Source organism: Gadus macrocephalus, chromosome 16 (genome assembly GCF_031168955.1).
Source record: "Gadus macrocephalus chromosome 16, ASM3116895v1".
In the NCBI taxonomy this organism is placed as follows: Eukaryota; Metazoa; Chordata; class Actinopteri; order Gadiformes; family Gadidae; genus Gadus; species Gadus macrocephalus.
In genome coordinates, this window is record NC_082397.1 from 9741227 (window position 1) to 9760717 (window position 19491).

Consider the following 19491-nt stretch of genomic DNA (forward strand, 5'->3'; position numbering starts at 1 on the left):
CTATTATCCTTTATATTTCTAAACCAAGATGATTCTGAACCATATATTGTAGTGCACCCTTGTTGCATGTATAGATCAACAATAAACCACAATATCTTATGCAAATGTATTATACGATCCAAGATCTTCATTTCTTATAATTTTCAGACTGAAAGATGGATTTATTCAAAACACTCTCTGAATCGGTTATACATATATGGTTATTATATCACCATGACTATTTATTTATTCTGTACAATAGTCACAAACGCCTAAAATGAATTTAATTGTACAGTGATAAAAATAAAAAAAAATATATATAAATGATTTATTTTAAAATATAAATATCAGTTGTGATTAGAGTGTGTGTATTTACTATATTTGTCTGTTTATATATACACCAACACCCATTGATATACGATATAACATTTTTCTGCAAAATTACACTATCATTTTAGCAAAGGTCGGTCGACCAGATAATGACTATTACTGTTTTGTAATAATATGCAACTGCTGATGGAATTATGTGAACAACCACACACACAAAAAACCCATACACACCTGTGAATGCACACACACAGGAGAATATATATATATATATATTCATAGATATTATGGTATCGTATAATTATATCAATTGATAAAAAATGTGTACGATACATTTTATCTGATAAAGAGTCTAGACCAGCCCACATGTGGTCTAGGCTACAAAGCAAAAAGAAAAATAATTGATTGTTCAAAATTGTTATTAATTGATCTAATGATATGATATATATACATATATAAATTGATATAAACACAAATATATTGATATATTGATGTGCAATTGCTGTGGAGTTGTTCTGCATTTATAACAATCATCTCACATATTAGAGCCTTATGTGCCTTACATGTGTAACTGACTGCACACCCTGTCCACGGGAATACTGGTCCAATGAGGGACACTCATTGACCATTGAGTTTGACCTGTCCTATCATGAGCCAATGGGAATAGCCTTGACGGTGGTGTCCCCGATGGGGGCTGTTTTGTCTCTGTCCACTGTGTCCACCTTCCTCTATCACAGAGAGACTCCTGTCATAAAGTTCAGTAACTTTGACCTCAGCTGCCTCTTGTTGTTCTCACTCTTTCTTTGCTTCCTCTGCCCCCTCACCTTCATCGGCAGGCCCACTGTTTGGACCTGCATGTAGCGACACGCTGTGCACTGACACTGTCAGTGCACAACTTGAATTTACATTAAACCTAGCTCATTAGAAAATGCCTCATTACGATGCAAGTACAGGCTGAAATATTGCTGCAGTGGTGTAGTCAGTTTGTTTAAAACAAAAATGGTACATTATATTTAAGGAATGGGAGTTGTTCTACACGTTGATGAATAGTTTTACACCTCTACTGTTGTACTGTTCACTGGTCCAAACCATTCCTTTGATGTCACAAGGTCATTCAAGGCTTGATAACTTGTAATGATGACTTCACAAAAACAACACTTTTAACTCCCATTCATTTGGCAATGCTTTGAGTTTTCTTTGTTAAAAACAGGTTTGCTTCCTATAATGCTTAATTTCGGCTTTAAGTCTCATTGAGTCTTTAGGTTTCAAAATGTCAGTACCAAGGCAATATGTTTTCTCGTAATAAATGGGCAAAATTAATCAAATCGATGAATCAACTGATTAGTTCAGAAGTGTTTGTGAGTAGTAAATGCTTACAAGCATTTACTGTAAATGCTTACAAGCATTTACTGCGTGATTTGTAAAAGTCTGACACTTTTAAAATGGTCAATACACACTGTAACACTAGAACATTTAAAATTGTACCTGGTCTGAAGAGCAGTCAGCAATACAAATATCTCTATTGGTTGAGGAATCTTCCCAACAAGAACAAAAATACTATAAAGGTTAGCACAGGTAAGGATTGCTACAGTTTAGGAGATGGCTGCCATGATGGGCTTGATCAGCATTATCCTAATTACACTACTTGTAAAGAGCAAGTCAGAGGAACAGGCTTGCAGAATGATAGGGCGAACAGGCTTTTTGGAGTTTTCCAAAGATGGTGATCTTATTATAGGAGGAATATTCTCTCTAGATTCAACTCAAGCAACAAATAATCATGGCTACCATGCATATCCCTCTCTATTTTGCACTGGGTAAGACATTTATGCCAAAAATAAGTTTAATGTCACGCTATTTCTTTTCTCAAAGCATTCTCTTTTTGCTGTGTGTATCCATTTGTGTAGGTATCCGTTTTAATTGAATATTTTCTGCATTGTGTCAAGCCTGAATCCCAGGGAGTTGCTGTTTGCCCGTGCTGTCATCTTCACTGTGGAGGAGATTAACAAAAACCCAACCCTTCTCAATGGAGTGACCTTGGGCTACAGGATCTATAACGGCTGTGGGGGCGATGGCCCGATAAGAGCAGCCATAGAGGCTGTAACATCAGGGGAAAGCTGCAGTAAAAGAGTCCAGGCACTGATTGGCCATTCCTCTTCTGGTGTTAGCAAAAATATAAACCTTTTAGTTGGAGTTCTTGATATCCCTCTCGTGAGACATTTAGACTATTTCGAGTCATGATTTCTCTGTTTTGTTTAAATTGTGGTAATGAGTATGATTAACACTTATTTTCACTTTCCTTTTTTACAGATCAGCCACCTTTCAACGTGCGCCTGTTTAAGTGATAAACGTATCTATCCAACATTTTTCAGGACTGTTCCCAGCGATCAATTTCAAATTTCGGCTTTGGTACAGCTCATGAAACATTTTGGCTGGCAGTGGGTAGGAATAATTCACAGTGCTGAGGTATATGCATCTGATGGTGCAGCTGAGTTCATTAAGCAAGGAAAGGTAGAGGGTATCTGTGTAGAATATGCTATCAGCTTTGATTTGTATGATATCAAGACCGAACAAAAAGTAACAGAGAAACTCAAAGCCTCCACATCAAGTGTAGTCCTGCTATACATGTCATTAACCTACATGAGAGCGTTATTTAAAAAAGTAGACACAAACAATTTACCTCGTAAACAATGGATTGGTAGTGAAGCTTGGATCTCACAGGTGGATTTGGCTTCCATTGGAAGTAAGAACGTCTTACATGGGGCAATGGGGTTTGCTCTGCCTCAGTCTATTATTCCAGGTCTTGCAGATTTTCTAATGAGCTTGAAACCAAGTGATGAACCAGAGAGTGTTATGATCAAAGTGTTTTGGGAAAGTTTCTTCGACTGCAGCTTCTCTCCATCAAATACCACAAAGCTCTGTACTGGGGGGGAGGATCTGAGAACAATCTCCAGTGCCTACACAAACACAGCATTAAGGTCTGTGAGAAATGTGTACACAGCTGTGTACTCGATTGCACATGCTCTTAATGCGTTATTGCAATGTGAAAATGGATTAAATCCCACCACAGGAAAACATTGTGTAAACAACACTGATGTTCAGCCCAAACAGGTACAGTATGTTTAGTTAAATATATAAGTATGGTGTACTTAAGTACAGACTTATTTGATCCTATTTTGGAAATGAAATTTAAATTACTTGCATATATTATATTTTACAATTTCAGTGTTTTCACATAACATAATAACATTGAATATTCTCTGTGCAGGTACTGGAACACCTGAAGCTGGTGGATTTCACTGTACTTAATGGTTACAAGGTATCTTTTGATGAAAACGGAGACACTGCGGCACAGTATGACCTGTTAAATTGGCAGTACAAGGAGGGTGGCTCTGTGAATGTCATTACCATTGGGCAATATGATAGCTCTTTGCCTGAAGAACACAGATTCAGGTTTATACCTAACACAACCATTGTATGGGCCCTTAACAGTACTGAGGTAACATATAACAAAACAAATACAGTTTCAGTGACTTTATTCCTCAGAATGTCTACTAGGTGAATGATTTGATATGTATATTATCAAGGTTGTATTACTATTGCCTCTTTTAGCCTCCAAAGTCTGTTTGCCGGGATGCATGCCCTGCCGGAAGTCGCAAGGCCGTTAATAAACATGCGCCTGTGTGCTGCTTTGATTGCTTTGAATGCCCAGAGGGAGGCATAAGTAATGAGACAGGTAGGATAAGTATTTTCTAAAGCTCACTTGCATGATGAGCCTAAATGTGACTGAAATGAGTGCTATTGATCATTAATTTATTTTATTTACATATTGGGTATGATATTAAATCTCTTTCAGATTCATCAGATTGCTTTTTGTGCACTGCTGAATTTTGGCCAAATGACAAAAAGGACAAGTGCATTCCAAAACCAACTGAATTCCTTTCCTTCCCAGAAATCATGGGGACTATATTAACAGCATTTACTTGCTTTGGTGTATTTTTGTCAATTTTAATATTCATAATTTTCTTAGTTCATAAAGAAACACCTATTGTCAGGGCTAACAACTCTGAACTGAGTTTCCTGCTGCTTCTCTCTTTAAAACTGTGTTTCCTGTGTTCTCTGACCTTCATTGGCCGTCCCTCAGAATGGTCCTGTATGCTTCGCCACACAGCGTTTGGGATCACCTTTGTCCTCTGTATCTCTTGTGTTCTGGGGAAAACGATAGTGGTGTTGATGGCCTTCAGGGCTACACTACCAAGCAGCAATGCTATGAAATGGTTTGGTCCAACTCAGCAGAGACTCAGTGTATTGGCTTTCACTCTCATACAGGTTGTTATTTGTATTCTTTGGCTAACAATTAACCCTCCATTTCCTAACAGAAATGTTCGGTCCTTTAAGGATAAAATTGTTTTAGAATGTGCCTTAGGATCCCCTATAGGTTTCTGGGCTGTGTTAGGGTATATAGGACTCCTGGCTTTGTTATGTTTCATACTGGCTTTTCTAGCCAGAAAGCTGCCTGATAGTTTCAATGAGGCGAAGTTCATCACCTTCAGCATGGTGATATTCTGTGCTGTTTGGATCGCCTTTATCCCTGCTTATGTCAGTTCTCCTGGGAAGTTTACTGTAGCCGTGGAGATATTTGCAATTCTGGCTTCCACCTTTGGCTTGTTAATATGCATATTTGTACCAAAATGCTATATTATTATTTTCAAGCCAGAACAAAATTCAAAAAAGCATATCAAGAGTAAGATGCAAAGCAAAGGTATGTAATGATTTATTCACATTTGTATAGGAAATATAAACATGATGATGTATACTATCATTTCAAATGTTATATTTAAGCAATAGATCACGACAGGCTGTGGTATGTGCTCATTATACCACTGTTAAGGGGTGTTGTTCGGCCCGACGCGCAGCGGAGGGCCGATACTATACTTTGTAACCATTTCTTTGTAACCATTTCTACTTCCAGGCGCGGAGTGATATGCAAACTTTCACAAAATGATTGGGCGTCATAGCAGTTACGTATACGCTCATTATACAACAGTTATGAACCAATCAGATCTCTGGATTTAAGCCACCCGTTGTATGATATAATGGTTTATTCACATTTGTATAGGAAATATAAACATGATTATCATTTCAAATGTTATATTAAACATATATATGATAGATATATAATGTTGTCCTTTTTTAAATGTATATTTTATAGACGAACAGGTGATATCAATGATGTCACCTTCAAATGTTAGTAAGTGTATTTGTAGAGGTCTAGAAGTTTTCCATGTAATTTCACAATAAAATACCTGCAACATGTCTGAAACATTGTCATTTTATTATTCTATCTACATGTAAACCGAGATGATTCTGGACACTATAATGTAGTGCACACTTGTTGCGTCTGTAATTCAACAATAAATGTCTTATAGAAATTTGTAATTTATTTTAATTTCAGATGGAAAGTCTCAGAATCTGTTGGACATATAATGTATATTATCTGGATATTATATAGATAGGAAAGATAAATATCATACTGCAATTTCTGTTTGCATATATATGTATATATATATAATGATTTAAACACACAATATGATATTAATATTTCCTCTTCCTTAACAAAGGAATAGGAAAGGAGCATAGATCAGCCATAATGTTCTCTAGCTCCAAAGTCGAAAATTGCTAGTACAAACACTGTTCCATAACCTAGAAAGCACAAGGAATACAAAAATACAGCCCTATCCTGTGTGCGTGCGTGCGTGCGTGCGTGCGTGCGTGCGTGCGTGCGTGCGTGCGTGCGTGCGTGCGTGCGTGCGTGCGTGCGTGTGTGTGTGTTTGTGCGTGCGTGTGTGAGTGCGTGTTGGTGTGTTTGTGATAGTTGTGTTTGTATGTGTGTGTTCATATAATTCCATCAGCAGATGCATATGATTATAACACAGCAACAGAAATTCTCTGGTCAACCGACATGGGCTAATCTTATAGTGATATTCCCATGGGGTAATTGCGCATCCTTTATTAAGCACATCTCCTCCTGTATCAAGGTATAAGAGAGTGATCGCTCTCACAAAATGCTAGACAGGCATGTTTAAATCAACGAAGGCCATGTTGAACTTGTGTTTTATATTTTGGTTGAAGTCAGCCTTGGCTTGTGAATTGATTGACAGTTTTGACATGAGTACCTTATTTCAAAAGGGGGATGTGATGATTGGGGGAATTTTTCCTATTTTGAATAAACAAATCAGCAGCATGCCCACTTTTGAGAGAAAACCACTGAATGTAAAATGTGCAGGGTAAGTATTGCTATTTGCATGTATATTTAATTTAATCCTCTCATGTTATCTCTCCTAACCTCAATACTGTATATTAAGTATAATCTCTGAACTTACTACTTGATTTTGTGTAATTGCTTTTTACTTTTCTCCTTAGATTTGATTTGCGTGCTTTTCGGTGGACTCAAGTGATGATCTTTGCAATCGAGGAAATCAACAATAGTCCAACAATACTGCCTAACATTTCTCTAGGCTATAACATCCTTAACTCATGTGCCTCACCTACCAATACACTACGTGCTGCGTTGACACTAGTGAGTAGGACAGAGGAGAATGAATCCACTTCTGCATGTCGTCCGCCTCTGACTGCCCTGATAGCAGAATCAGGATCATCGCAGTCTTTAATATTGGCGGGGACCTTCGGGCCATTTCAAGTTCCAATAGTAAGCTTGTTATGAATTATTATAAGTATGTATGTTAAAATGTTGTATGCTATTAGTCCAGGTCCATACTTTTTCTCAGATGATGAAGGTATGGTTCATATTAATCCACTTATTGTTTTCCCCCTATAGGTTAGTTACTTCTCAACGTGTGCCTGCCTGAGTAACAGAGCTAAATATCCAACCTTTTTCCGCACAATCCCCAGTGATTTCTTCCAAGCTAAAGCTTTGGCAGCGCTGGTCAAACGCTTCGGCTGGCAGTGGATCGGGGCCATTCAGTCAGACAATGATTATGGGCGAAACGGGATACTGGCCTTTAGGGAAGAGGTTGAAAAGATGGGGGTTTGTATTTCATTCGTGGGAACGGTCCTGCGCACATACAAAAGCGATAAGATCCTTGCTGTCGTCAAAATGATCAAACGCTCAACTGTAAAAGTGATCCTGGCTTTTGTTCCTGAGGGCGACCTTTACCCCCTGATGAAAGAGATTGTTAGGCATAACATCACCGGCATTCAGTGGATAGCGAGCGAGGCCTGGATTACAGCGGCGCGTCCCTCCACACCTGAAATGTATCACTCTTTTGGCGGCTCGATAGGATTCGTGGTCCGAAAGATGTCCATTCCAAAGTTGGGACCTTTCCTAATGGACCTTAGCCCTTACACAGGCCGAAGTTCTGCCTTTGTGAATGATTTCTGGGAGGTGGTGGTGGGATGTAGTCCCCCCTCAGTGGGTGCACTCTCTGTGAATCCCACAGAGAAAAGTAAAAAATGCCATGGAAATGAATCATTAAGGGCGTCGCAGAATGCCTTCTTCGATGTCACGCAGCTTAGAGTGTCCTACAATGTTTACAAGGCTGTGTACGCTGTCGCTTACGCCCTCCACTATGTTTTATTTTGCCAACCAGTCGGAAAGAAACGAGTCAAGCCATGTTTAGACGTATCACAAATTCTGCCCAAAGAGGTGAGTGATTCGTTTGACGAATTAAAAACAATTTAAATATCAATGCCATTATGGGTAACTTAAATAAGACAAAAGATAGCCCATGCTTATTTTTAGTCCAACCCTTTTGCTTCCAGGTCAGTGAACGTCTACAGGGTATTCATTTTACCGACATGTTTGGAGACACTGTGTTTTTCGACCAGAATGGGGACCCCCCTGCGTCGTACGACATTATTAACTGGCAGATGAGGGAAGGGAAGGTTCAACACGTGACAGTGGGAAACTTTACCTCCACTTCTCACATTGCATATGAACTCAAAATCCAGGAAGAGCAAATTGTCTGGAGAACTGGAAAGATGGTGATTGTGAAATTGATCCAGTTTCCATGCAGTCACGCTGTGATTGTATGAGGAATCAAATGTCAAACGTGTTCACCATGAACTTCACAAGAACCCATATGCTTTCTTTTTTTTTCTCTTCTCACCTTTTAGGTTCCAGATTCAGTGTGCTCAAATGTGTGTCCAGCGGGTTCCAGGAAGGCTCAAATTAAGGGACAGAGTATCTGCTGTTTTGACTGCATACCATGTGCAGAAGGGGCCATAGCTAATTCAACAGGTATACTCATGGAGCGAAGGCTCGTCGTAATGAATATCGTTCCTAATGCTGATCTCAGACAATGAAAGTTACCATTAGTTCAACAGCTTCATGGTATTATGTGTTGAGCCAGATATCCCCAATATATATAGATGAATTTTGCTGTGGAATTGTTGCATTTACAACAATCATCTCACATATTAGAGCTGTATTTGCCTTACAGGTGCAACTGACTGCACACCCTGTCTACGGGAATACTGGTCCAATGAGGGACGTGACGAGTGCCTTCTGAAAACCATTGAGTACCTGTCCTATCACGAGCCAATGGGAATAGCCTTGACAGTGGTGTCCCTGATGGGGGCTGTTCTGTCTCTGTCCACTGTGTCCATCTTCCTCTACCACAGAGAGACTCCTGTCATAAAGGCCAGTAACTTTGACCTCAGCTGCCTCTTGTTGTTCTCACTCTTTCTTTGCTTCCTCTGCCCCCTCACCTTCATCGGCAGGCCCACTGTTTGGACCTGCATGTTGCGACACACGGCCTTCGGGGTAACCTTTGCCCTCTGCATGTCCTGTGTTCTGGGGAAAACCATTGTGGTAGTGATGGCCTTCAAGGCCACGTTGCCTGGCAGTATAGTGTCAGGGAAGTTCGGCCCTGCCCAGCAAAGACTAATCGTTTGCTCATGCACATTGGTTCAGGTCGTTGTATGCATTTTATGGCTGAGATTCAACCCACCTTTTCCAGATATGGTGTTCAGGTATAGCAATACAAAGATAGTGCTAGAATGCAACCCCGGTTCTGAGACTGCATACTATGCTGTTTTAGGTTATATAGGAATCCTTGCTGCAATATGTTTGGTTCTTGCATTTCTGGCAAGGAAACTGCCTGATAACTTCAATGAGGCAAAGTTCATCACCTTCAGCATGTTGATATTCTGTGCCGTCTGGATCACCTTCATCCCTGCTTATATCAGCTCTCCAGGAAAGTTCACTGTAGCTGTAGAGATCTTTGCTATTTTGTCTTCTGCCTTTGGCTTGTTGATCAGTATTTTTGCACCTAAATGTTACATAATATTAATTAAACCCGAGCAAAATACAAAGAAACATGTCATAGGGAAAACTGTAAATAATAAAGTCTGAATTGTAAGTAAATACAATATATGAATTCCCCTGTTGGCTCCTTTTTTTATTCCCATGAGCAGTTTTTTATGGTATAGGAAGGAATCGAAACATGTTTTTTTGATAATTTATTAGTATGGGCTGATGTATAATGGTAAGCTTAATTGGGGCATAGCAAATTAGAGCTGAGGGACATTTGAAAAAAACAGTTAATAAGTATCTAAAGGGTGTAGTTTTAATTAAATATGAATATGATATAGTGTATGCAGCACATTTTTCAATGCACAACCCGTACAAGACAGATATGAAAAATTAAAATATCATCTATTTATGTATTTATTTTGAAATATAAGCATCCTTATGTTAATGTCTTCATTTCCGCATAATATTTTTCTTGCTGTTTTTTGCTGGCTTGAAAATGATAATGTAGCACTTTGGAGCAAAAATACAAAACAGAAGACCATAAGCAGAAGCCAGAATCGCAAAAATATGCACAGCCACGGTGTATTTACCGGCAGTGCTCACGTAGACGGGAATGAAAGTGATCCACACCGCAAAGAAAATGAGCATGCTGAACGTAATGAATTTAGCTTCATTAAAATTGTCAGGTAACTCACGGGCCAAAAACGCCATGAAGAAGCACAGGCATGCCAACAGGCCGATGTAGCCGAGAACACACCAGAAGCCGACCTCCGAGCCGGTAGCACACTCAATGATGATGGTGTTCCTGAGGTAGCCTGTGTTGCTATTGGTGAAAGGCGGATAGGTGAGCAGCCAGATAAGACAGATCGAGCCCTGAATAGTGGAAAGATGGGACAGTGTAATTGATACTGTTGATCTAGTCTATTTCATCTATCGATTAATTTACATTTGATTTTAATTTAACGCTATTTTACCTGGACCACCGTACACACAAGCACACTTGCTCTTTGCTGACTGGGTCCGAACCACTTCATAACACCACTTCCTGGCAATGTGGCCCTGAAAGCCATTAGGACCACTACTGTCTTAGCCAGGAGGCAGGAGATGCAGAGAGCAAAGCTGATGCCGAATGCTGGGTACCGAATTCGGCACAGCAAATCAGAGGGTTCACCAATGAACAAAAGCCCAATAAGGAAACAGGTGGCCATGAATAGCAGAAGGAAGAAGCTCAGTTCCATGTTGTTTGCCCGGACAACGGGTGTGGCCCTGTGTTTATAGAACATAACCAGAACAAGGAGAGATAAACAAGCTCCAAGAACTGATCCAGCACATAGAACAATACCCATCGGCTCCTGGTAAGACAAGAACTCAACATTCTTTTGGTGGCAGAGGTTTCTCATGTCGTTAGGCCACATGTCTTCTGGGCACCGTGTGCAGTCCAAAGAATCTGGTAGAAGAGAGAGAAGGAAAAAAACTCATTCTTATAAACAGAAAAAAAAATGAAAGTGATAGATGGGACTCAAAGAACATAACCCACCGGTGTTGTTGCTGACCGCCCCTTCAGCACAGGTGACACAGTCAAAGCAGCAGACAGGCTTCCCCTTCCTCCTGGCTACACGCTTCCCTGGTGGGCAGCTCTCACTGCACACAGACCGGACCGCCTGAGAGGCAAAACAAGCCACTCAGAGAGGGCCCTGGACTGGATACAACTGGTTTATTTTTGTTTGGTGGCTGGCAAGGGTACCACTTGAATTTACTTTAAACCTAACTCATTAGAAAGGACCTCTTTATGATGCCGGTACAGGCTAAACAATTGCTGTAGTGCTACAGAAAGTTCAGTGTAAATAAACATGATACATTATTTTTAAAGAAAACCAATCTTTATTATTGTCTTCATTTTTGATTTTTGTAGACTTGTGAAATGATCGTTGAAGGTGGAATAATACAATATCCAATAGATATAAAACCAACAGCAGCAGATTGCCGAATGCATTTATTAAATGAACACATAACATTCTGGGAGGAAGAGGGGGCCTGGGGGGGATTTGACGAGAACACACCTGTTGTCCAACAGGCCACTGAATGGCAGATTCATTCACCACAAGGCTGAGCTCAGGAGACAGGGAGGCATCGTAAAAGCCCACCTTCAGCAGCTGCAGAGAGCCATCCTGCTCCCTTCGCCAGTTCATGAGGTCATACGAAGCGATGGGGTCACCGTTATGATCAAAGTCCACTTTTTCACCCAATATGGAGAACTTAGTATTCTTCATGTAGTGGAACAGCTACATTTAGGGATCAAAAATATTTATTACATTGACTCAAATATTTTTTGATAATAAATAATCTATGTATTTCTTAAAAAATATAACATTACATTTTAACTACTTCACATACAAATCATATCAATGAAAGTAGGTGTCGCCACACCTGCCACGGCTCTAGACTTTGAGGTTTTCCACAGGTGCCGTTCACAAAGGGCCCCTGCCCCGCCTCACAGTCACTCATTCTCTGCAGTGCATGGGCCACCAAATACACAGCCTTGTACACGTTATACGACACCCTGAGCTGGCTCACATCTGAGAAGGCAGAGTACACGTCGTTTAAATCCTCCATGCCAGTGCAAGGCTTTCGATCCAGATGGTTGACCATGTGAGAATGTGTGTTCACAGAGCCGTTCAGTCTGCAGTTAAGTGACTCTTCCCAGAACTCTGTGAGGAACGCCGAGTCTTGGAGGTTAGACCGTCGAAGCCTGGACAGATGCTGCTTCAACCCTGGAATTTCTTCGGCTCTGCGAATACCGAAGCCCAAGGTGCCGCTCAAGAGGTCGCCAAACTCCTCCCAGAGGGACTTAACTGTGGCCCAGGCCTCGCCCGCGATCCACTGAATGCCTGTGATGTTTCGCTGTCGAATGGCTCTCATGATGCTTTGCACTTCTGTCTCACTGCAGAAGTTGATTATGACCTTTGAAGATGACCCCTGTTAAAACAATAATAAATTATATATAAAAAGAGTCTGGCCACAGAGTATCAAAAGAGAAGTACGAGAAGTATTTGACAAAAACTTGAACTTCAGAAAGGACATTTTAATTGCTGTTATTCAAATGTCTTCCTCAAATTGAATGATTACAAAACAGCAATATTGCATAACTTGTTTATTTGAGGAGTGTAAATAACTTGTTTGTTGTACAGTCTTTTATTCCATCACAAATGTAAACGTATGAAACCTTTATACTGTTATCCTATCGATCCTCTGAATGATATTTACCTGAATGATATCAAGGAGCTTATCCAGAGGCTTCTGACTCAGAACTACGGGAAAGTGGTGAACATAGGCAGCACACACGCCATACAATGAGGACTCCTGGAGAAAGAGCTGTACGGCAAAGCGTGCATAGTCAGACTCCTGGCCAAGGACCCCCACCCAGGTCCAGCCGAAGTGGCTGACCAAGCGGGCCAGGGCTCTGACCTGGAAGGCATCGCTGGGCATGGTGCGCATGAACATGGGAAACTCTGTCTGCTCACTCAGACAGCTGCAGGAGGCAAAGTAGCTCACCTAGTTGAGGGACAAACAGAGGATTAAGTTTGCCTGTTTTACTTCAAATCAATTATGTATTTTTCGTCTTATTTTCTGAAATGTACATTATAAATATTAAATTAATTTTAACGTGTAAATGTTTAGCACAATATATACAAAGCTATTGTTCAAATATATTGGGATAGTATGCAATTAATATGATAAATATGATGAGTTATCTGACAAATACGACAAAAGGAACTTTGTTCCATAAAGTCTCACCAGGGGGATCTGAAAGGGGCCCAGACTTCTAAGCACAGCCATCGACACACCAGAGGATGCATCTCCTATGATTACAGGAGACGGGGACCTGGTGACATCGGCACAACCTAACACTGGAGACCTGGAGGCTAGACTGATCAGATCCACCTTGCCAGAAAGCTCCCCGACTGCCTCCAGACTCCCATTCCCGGTGGCTGGGGGGCCCGGCTGTCCATTCACTAGAAGCAGGGAGGCCTTCAGAGACACGGGGACCTCGTTACAGCTGTCTCTGATGTGGAACCCCAGCCTCAGCTCAGGCAGCAAGTCACTGCGCTGGTTGATCTCCCTGATAGCAAAGGTCATGGTCTGCATCCAACGCATGGCGCGTGCACTGAAACTAATCATTTTGTTAACGTTAATTAGATGCACACTCGACAGGTAAAACAAATCATGCATGCATAGGGAAACAGACAATTTTAGATGCTCGAAATGTTGGCTTACAACTTGTATGAGCCAGGTTCTGGTTTGGATGAGTACAGTGGAAGAGAAGACACACGGGTGTAGTGTAGAGGAAAGACACCCCCTACCACAACATCTCCGCCTTGGTAAAAACTGTTTGACTCTTCTTCTCCGATGTAAGCACAGTCAGTGAAGAGGGCAGCTGAACTTACATTGAGGTCATTGAAAAGGAATATTACTGATAGAAGAAGAATCATGGCAGCAATGCGAGCCATAACTGCTACTAAATATTCATAAAGATTATTATAGTCTAGTATATATTTAAACACATAGATTATTCAAAAGACTACTTGGCTTCCACATGACAGGATGTAAATGGCAATCGTATTCCAAGTATTCATTTATATACCTCTGACTTGTGAATATTAACATTAGAGAACCGCCCAGTTATGAGAATGTGTTTTTTTTTATTTTTTTATACAGCCCCTCTGTATTTATTATTCTTCATCAATCAAAGGTTGTATTAAATTCCATCTTCCCAATTGTGGGTCATCAAAACTGTGATAAAAATGTAAAACTTTTTATTTATTTTTTTAATCACTCTTTAAATTATATTCCCTTATTATGATTTCTCCATCTTTTATTCCATAATATATGATTTATAATGAATTATTACAGATTTCCCTGAGTGACAGTGAAAGGTGGCCCAACCATGAGGATTTGCAGGTGTCCTTCTGCAAAGATTCCCAAGGAGGTGAATGCTAAGAACATCGAGCAGTTCAGAACCATCTCGCTGCTCAGCATTGAGGGGAAGATATTCTTCATTATCCTATCCCATCGGTTGACAGAGTTCCTCCAGAAGAACGACACCTGTGTACAGAAGGGTGGAATCCCCAAGGTTCCAGGATGACTCGAACATACAGGTGTGGTCAAGAAAAGGAAAAGGAGACCTAGCAGTGCTGTGGCTCGACCTCACTAATGATTATGGATCCATTCCCCATAAAATGGGGGAAACTGCACTGGATCGGCACCATGTCCCAGGTAGACCTTATCTTGGACTATTTCAAGAGTTCTAAGCTCAGAGTCACCTCTGGGACAGTCACATCCGCGTGGCATCGGCTGGAGATTGGGATCGTCCAGAGTCCGCCAGCCCCCCATCAGAGCCTTCATGGACGACCTGACAGTAACTACGACGTCAGTGCCGGGGTGCCGATGGATCCTTCAGGGCTTGCAGAAGATCATCACATGGGCTCTGATGTGTTTCAAGCCTGTAAAATCGAGGCCCCTGGTGCTCAAGAGAGGGAAAGTGACTGACAAGTTCTGATTCTCTCTGGACGGCAACCCGATTAAATAGGTCACCAAGAAACCCATCTGAGCCTCGGAAAGACCTTTGGTTGCATCCTGAAGGACGCTGCATCCATCAAGGCTACAAATCGGGAGCTGGAGGAGTGGCTGACATCAGTTGACATGTCGCGTCTGCCTTGTAAATTCAAGGCCTGGATGTATCAGTAGGTGTTCTCTCCATGATTCTGTGGCCCCTGCTTGTGTACAAGATCACAATAACCTCAGTAAAGGGCTTTGAGAGGAGGATCATCTGTTACATCCGTAAATGTCTGGGCCTGCCACGAAGCCTGAGTAGCATCGCTCCGTACGTGCAGAACAACAAAATGAAGCTCCCCATTAGCAGCCTGAATGAAGTTTATGGTTACCCGTGCAAGAGAGGTGCTGCAGTACAGGGAATCCAGTGACCCGACAGTCTCCCAGGCTTGCATTGTAGTCAGGACTGTGAGGAAGTTGAGGGCGCAGGAAGCAGTCGAGCAGGCTGAGTCACGCTTGCGTCACAGCGTGCTGGTCGGCCCAGTTGAATCTGGATGAGCAGGCCTTGGTAGCGTTTGAACCACGCACAACGACAAAGCTCTGGGCAAAGACTGCCGCTGATTTGTCCAAGAGCAGGTAAGAGCTGGTGTGGAGGAACTGCGTGCTAGCCAGATGGTGGGAATGCGATAGCAAGGCCCATGGACAAGATGGGAACAAGCAGTGGACTGCAAGATCCCCTGGTCCAAGCTTTGGCAAGCTGAGCCTTACCGGATCAAGTTCCTGTTTCCGTCTATGACATCTTACCAAGCCTATCCAACCTTTTCTGCTGGGTTAAGGTTGACATACCATGATGTCCTTTGTGCCTCAGAAGATGAACGCTAGAGCATATTCTTAGCTGATGCCCAATAGCCATGGGAGAAGGACGTTACACTTGGCGCCACGACCAGGTGCTAATGGCGATATCAGAAGCCATCATCACGTGCATTACTCCGAACAAAACTCTCCGACCAGCAAGGCAGGCGATTGCTTTCGTCCGAGCAGGAGAGAGGCCTTAGCCCCGGCCAAGTGGGGTAGTGGGACTCCTTGAAACCGCGAAAGCCGACCTGGGGAAGCAACTCAGATTCCCAGAGCAAATCATGGAATCCAAATAGTTCTGTTCTCAGATTCTATCAAACAGGTGGTCCTACTGGAGTTGACAAGCATGTCACAGGTCACCATTTTGGCCAATTTGACCGCGGTAAAGTACCTTGACCAATCATAAAACAAAGTTATTAATCCGTGCTGTCTGGATCATATCATCAGGGATGATATCATTATCCAAGACAAATTCCCTCTTAGGAAAGTTCAAGCAACAACCTTTGAAAACAACAAATCCTTATTAGAGCCAGAAAATTGTTACTTGGCAAAAACGAATTTCTATAAAATACACAAATATGTATTATTTTTCATCAGAATTCTTGACACCTATGAAAGAGGTTTCGGGTCACATCTGATTTTTTTTGTTCGTTTTCAGTTGATATTCGGAATTCTGTGATTCAAGTCAGAATTCTGCTGGTGGCCCGAATCCTCTGTCTTTTGTTGGTCAGCACGTGGTTCCAGTCCTGTATGTCGCAAAGTGACCGTCTGACCTTGGTTCCTTACAGGTAATTTTCCCATTCTTGTGACTTTAAACTCAGAATTCTGATTTTATTCGCAGAATTGTGAGATTAAAGTTAGAATTCTGACATAAAGACATGTGGCCCTAATCCTCTTCCATGGACACCGACACATCAAACATATATTTATCTTTTTATTTGTTCAAACAGAATTAAAATTAAAACAAATAGAAAGATAAATTACATAAATTGTAGGTGATCTTTAATGATATATTTTCTAATCATATTTCACGTAAGAAAACCCAGAATAATCATAATTAGGAAATATTTATGAAAGTGTGATTATACAAAAAAAATCGGTATATTTTTACTTTCATTCATTTTTGATGAACATCAATTGGAAAGATGTTATTTAGTGAAGCTCTGATTAAAGAAGAATAAAAAATGGTATTTTTCTGCATAAAAAAACAAAACCACCCACATTGGCATAACTGGGCGGTTCTCTATTGTTTATATTCACAAGTCAGAAATATATAAATGAATATGTTAAATATAATTGCATTTTAATTGTGTTCATGTAAAAGCCAAGTCTATCGAAGGAACACATGTTTAAATATAAACAAGACTATAGTAATATATCAAGCAGCAGTGATGGCTCCCATTGCTGTCAAGATTTGTCTTCTATCAGTCATGTTCCTCTTGAAGCTGCCCTCTTCACAGACTGCGCCTTCATAGTCGAAGAAGAATCAAACTGTTTTTACGAAGACGGTGATGTGGTGCTAGGGGGCGTCGTTCCTATACACAACACCCTTGTGTCTTCTCTTCCAAAGTACGCATCCAAACCAGAACTTGGTTCCCACAAGTAGCAAATCAACATTTCGAGCATCTAACGTCAGTGTTTTCCTGGTAAAAATGTTGTACTTGTCGAGTGTGCTAATTACCATTCACAGAATGATTAGTTTCAGTGCCCGTGACCTGTGTTGGATGCAGAACATGACCTTTGATATTAGGGAGATCAACCAGCGCAATGACTTGCTGCCTGCGCTGAAGCTGGGGTTCCACATCAGAGGCAGCTGCGACGAGGTCCCCATGTCTCTGAAGGCCTCCCTGCTTCTGGTGGATGGACAGCCGGGCCCCCCCTGCCAACGGGAATGGGAGTCTGGAGGCCGTCGGGGAGCATTCCGGCAAGGGAGATCTCATCGGTTGAGGCTCCAGGTCTCCAGTGTTAGGTTGTGCCGCTGTCACCAGCTCCCCGACTCCTTTACTCATATTGGTCACATAACTTGTCGTATTTATCATATTAATGTCATTCTATGTCAACTAATTTGTAAAATAGTTTTGGATGCATGTTATGTGCAAAACAATTACACGTTGAAATTCGTTAAATATGACTTACAAGTCATTCATCATTTGAAATACAACAGGGAAACTTTTTATGGAGAAGTAATCCTCTGTTTGTCCCTCCACTAGGTGAGCTACTTTGCCTCCTGCAGCTGTCTGAGTGAGCAGACAGAGTTTCCCATGTTCATGCGCACCATGCCCAGCGATGCCTTCCAGGTCAGAGCCCTGGCCCGCTTGGTTATCCATTCGGCTGGAACTGGGTGGGGGTCATTGGCGAGGAGTCTGACTATGCACGCTTTGCCATACAGCTCTTTCTCCAGGAGTCCTTAATGTAACACTTTATTGGATTAGCAGATTAAGAATTCTTTATGCAACAATATTCTGGGCCAGATTACTAGGTTTGACTACTGGAGCAAGTTGGATAATTAATGAGACGACACAGTTTAGTTTGACGACTTATTATTCACTAGAGCATTAGCCGTTAGCATATGTTTAGCTTCACACGTTTATGAGTCAGACCACAGTTAAACTCACCGAAGGTATTTTCACAAGAGAACTGCGTCGCTCTGACGGTTCATCTGTTTGTATCTGGGTTCGGTTATCTGACTAAAGGAATAGCGCAGTGGCTTGTTCTGGCTCCGTCTCATCGCCCTACGTGCGCAACTCACGGCACTCTCACGCGACCAACTCCTCCCGCCAACAACTAAGAGTTCACACTTCAAAATAATAGTAACTTATATTGAACTTCAATCGAAAACCAACATAACTTTTTTCATACACTTCAAACTAAATAGTTATATCAATACAGAGTTTTTAACCAAGTATATGACTTCAATAGCTCTCCAATTAATGCCTTAGAAGCCCAAATATTGACAGGGTTACATTAATGTATAGCGTATGTGTGTGTGTGTGTGTGTGTGTGCAGTGGCGGTTCGACGTCCAGTTACGCCCTAGGCAAGACTTCCTACAAGCGGAGGGGGGGGGGGGGGGGGGGGGAGGGGTGGAAGGAGCAATTGTTGACGGGGGCCACTGTGTGTGTGTGTGTGTGTGTGTGTGTGTGTGTGTGTGTGTGTGTGTGTGTGTGTGTGTGTGTGTGTGTGTGTGTGTGTGTGTGTGTGTGTGCTGCTGTTCACTATGATCCTGTGGTTCTGAGTCAGCAGCGTCTGGATAAGCTAGATATCATTCAGGTAGATGTGATCGATAGCGCAACTGATTGAAAGTTATGCATTTTTGCTATTTTGTATTAAATTTAAGCAAGACATTTCAACAACACTAAATAAAATCTCCTTCCTGGAGTTCAAGTTTGTGGCAAATACTTCTCAAGCTACTATTTTGCTACAATTCGGCCGGACTTGCATATTTATTGTGTTAATAGGGGTCATCTTCAAAGGTCATCCTTAACTTCTGCACTGAGTCAGTATAGTG

The 19491-nt window shown here is 41.5% G+C and overlaps 2 protein-coding genes and 2 pseudogenes across 2 annotated transcripts; 3 read left to right on the top strand and 1 right to left on the bottom strand.

The window, feature by feature from the left end:
• The first annotated feature begins 963 nt into the window (after nt 1-963).
• On the top strand, nt 964-5073 carry LOC132475092 (extracellular calcium-sensing receptor-like). Its single transcript, XM_060076068.1, has 6 exons — nt 964-1163; nt 2250-2514; nt 2614-3414; nt 3572-3802; nt 3916-4039; nt 4160-5073. Exons 1-6 carry the CDS (start codon nt 964-966, stop codon nt 5071-5073), a joined length of 2535 nt encoding a protein of 844 aa, XP_059932051.1.
• Nucleotides 5074-6501: 1428 nt separating this feature from the next.
• On the top strand, nt 6502-9679 carry LOC132475093 (extracellular calcium-sensing receptor). The gene is made up of 6 exons (XM_060076069.1): nt 6502-6590; nt 6727-7012; nt 7142-7714; nt 8086-8208; nt 8440-8563; nt 8766-9679. The coding sequence occupies exons 1-6, from the start codon at nt 6502-6504 to the stop codon at nt 9677-9679; spliced, it is 2109 nt and encodes a 702-aa protein (XP_059932052.1).
• Nucleotides 9680-10030: 351 nt separating this feature from the next.
• Nucleotides 10031-13735, bottom strand: LOC132475094 (extracellular calcium-sensing receptor-like; annotated as a pseudogene).
• A 790-nt stretch (nt 13736-14525) lies between these two features.
• On the top strand, nt 14526-16185 carry LOC132475105 (uncharacterized; annotated as a pseudogene).
• Nucleotides 16186-19491: the final 3306 nt, after the last annotated feature.

Coding starts and splice junctions, on each gene's coding strand:
- LOC132475092 (XM_060076068.1), top strand. CDS start 964: ATGGGAATAGCCTTGACGGTGGTGTCCCCGATGGGGGCTGTTTTGTCT. Junction 2,515..2,613: donor GAGTTCTTGATATCCCTCTC/GTGAGACATTTA, acceptor CCTTTTTTACAG/ATCAGCCACCTTTCAACGTG. Junction 4,040..4,159: donor AGGCATAAGTAATGAGACAG/GTAGGATAAGTA, acceptor AATCTCTTTCAG/ATTCATCAGATTGCTTTTTG.
- LOC132475093 (XM_060076069.1), top strand. CDS start 6,502: ATGATTGGGGGAATTTTTCCTATTTTGAATAAACAAATCAGCAGCATG. Junction 7,013..7,141: donor GGCCATTTCAAGTTCCAATA/GTAAGCTTGTTA, acceptor TTCCCCCTATAG/GTTAGTTACTTCTCAACGTG. Junction 8,564..8,765: donor GGCCATAGCTAATTCAACAG/GTATACTCATGG, acceptor TTTGCCTTACAG/GTGCAACTGACTGCACACCC.